This window comes from Spinacia oleracea, chromosome 6 (genome assembly GCF_020520425.1).
Source record: "Spinacia oleracea cultivar Varoflay chromosome 6, BTI_SOV_V1, whole genome shotgun sequence".
Lineage (NCBI taxonomy): Eukaryota > Viridiplantae > Streptophyta > Magnoliopsida > Caryophyllales > Amaranthaceae > Spinacia > Spinacia oleracea.
In genome coordinates, this window is record NC_079492.1 from 121,350,272 (window position 1) to 121,360,269 (window position 9,998).

General features: G+C 33.4%; 1 protein-coding gene across 1 annotated transcript; it reads left to right on the plus strand.

The window, feature by feature from the left end:
* Nucleotides 1-4,949, plus strand: LOC110805756 (tubby-like F-box protein 3). Its single transcript, XM_022011378.2, has 6 exons — nt 1-1,285; nt 2,745-2,832; nt 3,030-3,159; nt 3,330-3,509; nt 3,608-4,083; nt 4,541-4,949. Exons 1-5 carry the CDS (start codon nt 977-979, stop codon nt 4,068-4,070), a joined length of 1,170 nt encoding a protein of 389 aa, XP_021867070.2. The 5' UTR covers nt 1-976; the 3' UTR covers nt 4,071-4,083; nt 4,541-4,949.
* The last annotated feature ends 5,049 nt before the right edge of the window (nt 4,950-9,998 follow it).

Consider the following 9,998-nt stretch of genomic DNA (forward strand, 5'->3'; position numbering starts at 1 on the left):
AAACAATATCAAAAGAGATACTACTTGTTTACTTATAGTTAATTAACCAAACTATTTATGAAGTTACCCTCTTATGGATATCTTACCTCATCCTCCTACTCTCTTTCCTTGTTCGTTCCTCTTAAATTTCAAATACGTTATCCAAACAATCTCTAAATAAAAACGCAAATTAAAAAAACACCCAAGAAAATCAAAAGGGAAACTTTCTACTACTCCGCATGAAATTATATCCATCAAGCCAACAAATTTTAGTCTTCGGCCAGACTTGCCAAGAGAACAACAGCAAGAAACACTCAGATGTACTTCCCCACTCAAAATCTTAGCTTCTTCTTCAAACCCTAAAAATCTGAAATGTCGGGCTCACACCCTCTTTCCTTTCTCCCATCCTCACCAACTAACTTTTAAAATACCCAAATTTCTAAAATAATCCTTAAACTTACCACCAATCTCTGAAAGTCTGTACTTGCATTTGGTCATAAAAAAAATGGTGTTTTTCTGGTAATCTGTAACTTTCTTTAACCTGGGATTTTGTCAATTGGGTGTTTTGATTGCTTTCTGAAGTGGAAAATGTGAGTTGTTTAGTTCTTAGATCTGGGTTTTCTTTATTGTGTTAAATTATGTTGAAGAATTGAAGAAATGGGGGGTTTTCGTTGATCATTAATTTTGATGATTAGAATTGAATTTTGGAGTGTTTTTCTTCCAATTTGCAGCAATTAAAAGTTGAGAACTTGTTTAGTTACTGCTAATTAGCTTTTCCCACAATGCTGTGATCTTTCTATGGCTGATTTTTCTCATTGTGGATCGATTCGTCGAAATTAGGGTTTTGTGAGTGTAAAGATATTTGGGTGATGTTGTTGTTGTATAAGGTTTGACTTATGGTGTAGGAAATGTGGAAGTAATATGTAAATCAAAAGGGGTGACAGCCTGACATGAAGTAAAGTATATATAGTATACTATATATAGTAAGATTGTAACAATGTCGTTTAGGAGCATCTTACAAGACATGAAAGATGTAAAGTATAGCTTTAGATCAAGATCCCATAGAGTGGTCCAAGATAATTTGGTGGTTGTTGATGCTTTGAAGCAGAGTTGTTGGGCTAACATGCGGCCCGAGCTCTTGAGAGAAGTGCTTATAAGAATTGAGACTTCTGAGAGCACCTGGCCTCCCAGGAGGAATGTCGTTGCGTGTGCCGGTGTGTGCAGGAGTTGGAGGGATACTATGAAAGACATTGTCAAAACACCTGAGATTTCGGGCAAGTTGACATTCCCCATTTCTGTGAAGCAGGTTTGTCATGATACAATTTTCCCTTCCTTTTTTGGAAATTTATGTGTGTGTTACCAGATGATCAAAGTAGAAAGTTAGTTGCAAGTACATGTCAATGATGTCATTCATTAATTCCTCATTACTTTGATACCAATTTACTGTTATGTCAGTGTTTTATCCGGGTGCTTGCCATTTTTAGTTTCAGAAGTGTACATTATAAGAAATTCTTGCTTTACCATAATATGTTGCTGTTCTAGGTTGATACAATTGGGAATGAAAATGGAAATATAAACCAAAAAGTAGTGGAGGTTATCCGTACTTCCTTATTCCTATAAATGTGATGAAACCATAAGATTATGAATTGATTGTAAATATCTGTAAGAAGTTATTACCCTTCTTAAATTTGTCAATCATTTGCTAGTTGTGAGTACTTGTGTGTTTATTGTTTCTTTTAACAAATATAGTCTAATAGAGAATCTATAGACTTCCTTTTTTGTTCTTGCCTGTTCTGTAAAATATTTTCTCTTTTCGTCTTATGGGTCATTAGAGCTTTAAAAGTTGTGTGCTTTCCTATTTGTGGCATTTTACATTGCGAAAGCTCAAATATGATGCGAATGATTGGTCACTGCTCAATCCTTATTTCATGTTGCTCAAAAATGAATTTGACATGGATATCATTGGCATAATGGCATTTGGTTCGTGGCGGCTGGCATTCTTTTTATTAGCCTAAAATCATAATTGTTTGAGAGAATTTGACATAGATTGCATGAATCACTATATTTCAAACAAAGTCTTTATTTTGTTAATTAAAAAAAGTCAGAAATTAATCCGCACTTATTTCATTAAAACTTTCTGCTTCCATGTAATTGTTTTATATGAAGCCACCCTGCTACAAAAACTTTTAAGCTGACTGATTATGTGTGAAACGCTTATTTCATTTTCATTTTTGCTCTGATAGTTCTTAAATGTTCAAGATTGGTTCATAGTAGCCTACTCATTACGGAGAACTTTTTCTTAGGTGTGAGCTTAAATGAGTCTTACTTCTCCCATGGTTTTACTGTTTGAAAGGATCAATCCAACAGAAAGGACATTCTATGTAACTGCTAATGATGATGTCATTTGGTTAATAATCTCTGCATTTGCACTTATTTTAAAACAAGTCGTGGTCAGACCCTATTTGTCTTAAGTTAGACGATTCACAATTGTTAAAAGAATTTTTAAATATGGATAAAGCTGCCTCTCCTTAGGACGCATGTATATTGTATCCTTTAGCTGATATCGGTTTAAGGATTTTGTTTGGCAGTTGTATTTTTCTTTTTTGTTTTGATGAATTCATGGTCATTGGATTATCTCAGTCACGAGCTGAAGGAACCAGTTTCTTTTGATCTCTTGTATAGTTGTATTTCTAGTTAATATTGGATGTTATGGAACTAGTTGCTTTTCAACCTGAGCTAATGCTTATTTATGCTGCTTTATTCAGCCTGGATCAAGAGACACTATTATTCAGTGTTACATAAAGAGACACCGGGGCAACCAGACATATTATTTATTCGTGAGCTCAAGCTCAGGTGAAATTGCTGTACCTTCTTTTAATCTATTCAGTTATCCATTTAAATTGATTTATCAAAGATAGTCTTGATAGCAAATGACCTAGGTCTAGAGCTTATTATAGACAAAATCCTAAGAGTTAACATGATTTTATTTTCTGTTTTTTCTCCTGCTCCCTGTTTGCACGGGTTCTCATTTACTCTCAAATTGATCTCAGCTTCGTATGATGATGGCAAGTTTGTTCTTGCTGCAAAGAAGTGTAGACGCCCAACTTGCACAGACTACATCATTTCCCTGAATCCCGAATATGTCTCCAAGGGGAGTAGCGCCTATATTGGGAAATTGAGGTACGCATGATTGTGTTCTATTCTCCTGAATTTCACTTATCCAAACTTTTTAGCCCTTATTTAAACTTATTTGTACTTGTGAATTGAACTTGGTAATGGCATATCAATTTATGTTTTGGACATTTCCATGATATTTGGATTCTGACCCTCATTTTTTTTTTTTACCCCAGATCCAATTTCCTTGGCACAAAGTTTACAATCTATGATGCACAACCTTCAGATGCTGGAGCAAGAATCGTAAGAAGTCGCTCCACGAGACTAGTGGAATCCAAACAGGTTTCCCCCAGGGCTCCTGCAGGCAACTATCCTGTTGCGCACATCTCGTATGAGTTGAATGTCTTGGGTCATAGGTAAGCAACATGGAGCTATTTGTTCTTGTCTTACCATATATTCTTAAAAACATGTGCGTGTTGTATTGTTGTTTTCTGAAGATGGACTTTATTGACAGGGGCCCGAGGAAGATGCATTGTATCATGGATAATATACCTGTTTCTGCTATTAAACCTGGAGGACTGGCTCCCACGCAGACTGAATTTCTGACAAGCAATGTGGATTCTTTTCCTTCGATCCCTTTTTTTAGGTCAAAATCGATTAGGGTGGGCAATTGCCAGTCTGAGGTTGTTCCCAATCAACAAGAGGGAAGGTTAAATCTGCGGAACAAGGCTCCTCGATGGCATGAACAACTTCAATGCTGGTGTCTTAACTTCAATGGTCGTGTAACAGTTGCTTCTGTTAAGAACTTTCAACTGGTTGCTTCCCTAGAGGATGGATCTGAGCATGAAAGTGTCATTCTTCAATTTGGAAAAGTCGGAAAGGATGTATTCACCATGGATTATCACTACCCAATTTCCGCTTTCCAGGCGTTTGCCATCTGTTTGAGCAGCTTTGACACCAAAATTGCCTGTGAATGATATTGCACTTGAGGTACTAATCTAATTCATATCCATCCTTGACTTATGTGTTGCATTCGCAATCTAGTGTGTCTATTTGGTTGACTTATTTACTTAGATGGATCTACTCTACTGCCATGAGACAGTGAAACTAGATTTGTACAGCTGACATTCAAAATCATAAAATGTTTTCTCACATTGACCAAATGCCGATTTGACCTGTTAAAACATTATATTATCCTTCTGATTGGTTGGTTAGTGCTATTCTCATTTAAATCTTTAAGGGCATTTTATACACTAGTAAAGTAAGCCATAGTTCTGCTAAAGCTTGTAAGAATTTAAGCTCGAGCAAATAGCAGATCGACTCCAAATAGTTATCTTTAGCTATTTGATTTACTTAAAGTGCTAGATTTCGTGATTAGATTTGTGATTGATTGGCTTAATGGTCTTTGAAATCAACTTATAATTCCCCTCTGATATTTATATCCCAGGTAATTTAACATTTATGTGGAATGGTGACGCTGTTGGGCACTTATCGACATGTTGATGGGTTGGTGAGGAAGATTCTGACTTGGTGATTTTGGTACCGTGTGATTAAGTTCATTTACTGCCTTGACTCTAATTTTCGCACCGCACCATGTACATATAATTGAAGTTAGTTGTGTTATAGGGCAGGCTGTATGTAGCTTGCTTGACTGTATCTGTATGTTGGCGATTCCCTTTTTTTTTTTGCTTTCCGGGGTGAGAATGTGTTGCTGAAATCCAACAGCCGGATTTGTCAACATTAATTTTCTTGCTTTTTGATGCTGTTATGTTAGATTGGCCAGGTTTGTTGTACGAATTTATCAAATTTTCTTGTTATATATGGATCGATTGATCGTGTGATCAAGGTTTTTCTAATTGTCTCCTAATAAGATTAGATCTTAGAGGTAGTAGTAGTTGTAGTAGTAGTAGTATTCTTCCCCATGGCACAAATGCATTCAGGCTGATCTAATGTACTTCAAGTGTTTACATACATAGCAGTAATACTTGAATATATAAAATCAAGGTACCGAACCATCAACCGTTTTTATCTTTTTTCAAGGGGGAAGGCGGGAAGGAGACTAATGACTACCCTCGATACAGAGCATAATATAACAGCTCAAAAATGACAACTGGAGGTCTGGAGTATGTGTTATGTATATCTGGTGATTAGTCTTCCAAAACCATTCAGTATAATCAAAATTACTACTAACCATTGACTTTACATCTCTAGTAGAGCTGATCAACGATGGCCTGGCCCGAAAATTACCGGGTTTGGGGCAGAATTTTTCAGCCCAGGTTTCGGGCCTGGTCCGGCCCGAGCTTTTAAAAAAATTTGCGGCCTTTGGGCAACGTAAAACAACAATTTTAGTTATAAATTTGGTCCGACCTGAATTTTGGCTCATTTTGGCTTGCCCGACACAATGGGCAGATTTTTATGCCCTTGGCCCGAACCTGGCCCGACTCGCCTTTTGATCAGGTCTAATATTCTCTAGATTTGCAGTAGGTAGGTTTGATGCAAATTTTTGGCTATACCCGGGTACAGCCAAAGCTGGCTGTACCCCCATCCAAAACGATGTCGTTTTGTGTTGTTTAAAATGAACATTAATATACTGGTACAAAAATGAACATTTACTATTTCGGAAATGAACATTTATTTATTTATTTGGAATGAACATTTACTATTTTGGAAATGAACATTTATTTATTTATTTGGAAATAAACAATATAGGCACTTGTAAAAACATAAAAATGAACATTAACTATTTCGGAAATGAACATTTATTTATTTATTTGGAATGAACATTTACTATTTTGGAAATGAACATTTATTTATGTATTTGGAAATAAACAATATAGGCGCTTGTAAAAACATAAAAATGAACATGATGTCGTTTTGTGTTGTTTAAAATGAACATTAATATACTGGTACAAAAATGAACATTTACTATTTCGGAAATGAACATTTATTTATTTATTTGGAATGAACATTTACTATTTTGGAAATGAACATTTATTTATTTATTTGGAAATAAACAATATAGGCGCTTGTAAAAACATAAAAATGAACATTTACTATTTCGGAAATGAACATTTATTTATTTATTTGGAATGAACATTTACTATTTTGGAAATGAACATTTATTTATTTATTTGGAAATAAACAATATAGGCGATTGTAAAAACATAAAAGACCAATGAAGTGAACAATTTCATTATGAACATTAACCATATATTTATTGTGAACAAACAAATAAACAAGAAAGAACAAATAATTCAACAAAAAAGAACAAACAATATAAAAAAGAACATAAAATTCCAGATAAAAGAACAAACAATACAACAATTATGAACAATTTTATGATGAATTTTAAAGCCAACATGAAATAATAAACAATACAACAAGAAAGAACAAATAATAAAGCAGATAATTTATGAACAAACAAATAAACAAGAAAGAACAAATAATTCAACAAAAAAGAACAAACAATATACTCCGTAAAAAAAGAACATAAAATTCCAGAAAAAAGAACAAACAATACAACAATTATGAACAATTTTATGATGAATTTTAAAGCCAACATGAAAGAACAAACAATACAACAATAAGTTTGATGAATGAATTTAAAAAACAACAAGAAAGAACAAACAGTACAACAAAAAGAACAAACAATACAAAAAGAAAGAATAAAAGATTAATGAAGAGTTTAATTATGAACATTAACCATATGATTATTATAAACAAACAAATAAACAAGAAAGAACAAACAATATAAAAAAGAACATAAAATTCTAGAAGAAAGAACAAAATATACAACAATTATGAAAATTATGAAAATTTGATGATGAATTTTAAAAAAAAACATGAAAGAACAAACAGTACAACAAGAAAGAACAAACAGTACAACAAGAAAAAACAAACAGTACAATAAGAAAGAACAAACAGTACAATAAAAAAGAACAAACAGTCGACAACAATGAACAAACAATATGAGAGCGTCGTTTTTGGGGGTACAGCCAGAGCTGGCTGTACCCGAGTACAGCAGTTAGCGATTGAAAATTTGACACCCAGGGTAACCCGAATCCCTACCCATTACGACCGAACCTGACTCGACCAAGAATCAAATGTAGCTGAAATACGAGGGCCCGATCCATAAAATTGGGTTATTGAGACGGTAATTATTAATATATAGATAGGTATCCACCTATCTATATATGCATATGCAACTAAACAGCGTCGTTTCATCATTAAATTGCACGCGCGAAGCACATGCTTCTTACCAGCAACAGGTATAAAAGCATTATCTGACGTCATTTGGAAGAGAATTCGACATTTTCTCTCTCCTCAACATCACGCCATTTTCTCTCTCATCAAACCTCCCACTCTCTCTCATCAAACCGCCCACTCTCTCATTTCAAACCGTCAATTTCGCTCTATAAAACCTCGATTTGCAGTTCAAAAGCGCAATTCAGTGACAAAACTGAACATCGAGGCGGTTTCGGAAAATTCGAAACCCTAAAAATGGATATCCGTGATGAAGTGAAGCTCAGTAGAACAAAAATTACATTTAATAGAGGAAAAACGCAAAAGTAAGTAATGTACATAATTTATCGCGTTTTCCAGATTTTAATTTGATTTTTTTTCATAATTTTTCGCGTTTGAACATTTTTATTTGATTTTTGTTCATAATTTTTTGCATTTTCCAGAAAAAAGAACAATCGAGTGGAATCGAGTACTGCAGATGCTGTGTTGTAAGTGAATTTAAGCGTTCTAAACATTTTTTACTCAATTTAGAAGTTGTATGTGAATTTACGTTTTGAAATTGATCATGTTCATAGTTTTGGACCAAATGTTCATTATCATTTACTATAAGATCTGAAGTGTCCCTGTCTAAATATTATCATTGTTCTAGAGCGTGTGGAAGCATGAAATATTCATGTTCAAAATAAGAAAAAAATGTTCAAAATGTGAGACATCATGTTCAAATAGGTTATAATAAATTTTTTGGTTTAATTAGCTGTTCAAATATTCGTGTTCAAAATAGGAAACAACATGTTCAAAATATGAAACAAAATGTTCAAAATGTCAAACAACTTGTTCAAATAGATTATAATAAATTTTTTGGTTATATTAGCTGTTGAAATATTGATGTTCAAAATGTGAAACATAATGTTAAAAATGTCAAATAACTTGTTCAAATAGGATATAATAAAAAATTTGGTTAGATTACCTTTTGAAATATTCATGTTCAAAATATGAAACAACATGTTCAAAATGTAAAACAACTTGTTCAAATTATGAAATAACATGTTCATATATATTGTAAATTTTTTTTTGGTTTGATTTTTCTGTGCAGAAATCCAAAACCGTTGAATTCTGTGAAACCAGTGACAGCAGATGAATCTGATTCTCAAACGTGAGTGAATTTTTATGTTCAAAACTGTTTGGCAGTTGATCATTATAAGAAGCTAATAGTTATATTTGCAGCCTCAGGCTGATCGATGCAGAAGAACATATTCCATTAGCAATCCTACAGAAGAGAAAGCAACGAGAACCTGCAACAACTTCAAAAGTGGTGGATCCAATACTGCTGAAAAACATAAATGAATCATATATGGAGGAAACCGTGAATGATGCGTATGTAACTGTTTATATTCACTTTTATAATTAGAATATAAATATTATCAAATGTTGTTGTGGTTTGTGGTGCTGTTGTTGGAGTTGCTGCTTTTTTGATTTCATGCATTTTATATGTTCATTTCCTAATTCATCGTGTTCAATATATTATCAGTAATGTTCAATTGATGTTTAAAATTGTTCAGTGTGCTATTCACTTTTGTTTAGATTGATGTTCAAATTCTTAACTTATAATGTTCAACATACAATGAATCATGTTCAAAACGTTAATTTTTTTAAAATATGAATGCAGGAATTTTGTTCCTATATGGTTTATAATTTTAAAAAGTTGTTGTTTATATAGGAACCCTCAACCAAAGAATCAGAAAAAGTCCAAAATTACATTCACAGTAAAAGCTCCAGCTGAAAAAGTTATTGATCCAGTTCAAACTGCTCCGGTTCAAGCTGCTCCGGTTCAAGCTGCTGTGGTTCAAGCTGCTACGGTTCAGGAGGAAGACAATGACGATGGTATGCATGCTGCTAGGACAAGGATTCTGCGTAATGTATTGAAGTTTTCTAAACACAAAAAGCATATTCAGCATAACAATCGCAGGATAAGTATGTCCCCTGGAAGGTAATAATTTGATCTTATTATGTTCTGAATAAGTATTCTATTGTTATTGTCTTTAGTTTTGGGATGTTCAGTTCCTAAAGGATCATGTTCAATGTTTGAAATCTCAAGTTCAAATGTTTTTAAAGGATCATTGTTAGCAAAACTCATGTTCAACTTTTAAAATATCATGTTCATATTTTAAAAAAATATTGATCAATTTGTAAATAATAACTATATTTGTTGGATAAATTGTGGTATTCAGTTTTTTAGGGTTCATGTTCAACAATTTGATAACAATGTTAAACCTATAATAACCTAGTACAACTTATGTTCAACTTACTACAACCTATGTTCAACTTCCAAAAACTAATGTTCATATTCACCATATGTGGTGTAGGAATGAAATGGCAAGTCCAGAAGCAATAGCATTAAAAATAAAGAAGCAGCAACAAAAGAAAAAAGATGATTTTGAAATGGAGAAGATGAGAGAGGCTGCTATAGCTGAAGAAGCTGGAAGAAAATGAAAACAAGAAGATGAGAGGAAGAAAAAAGAGGAAGATGAGAGGTTGATAAAGGAAGCTGAGAGGAAGAAGAAAGAGGAAGCTGATATTAAGAAGAAAGAGGAAGCTGAAAGGAAAAAAGCGGAAACTGAAAGGAAAAAAGCTGAAAAAGAGGAAGCTGATAAAAAGAGAAAGGA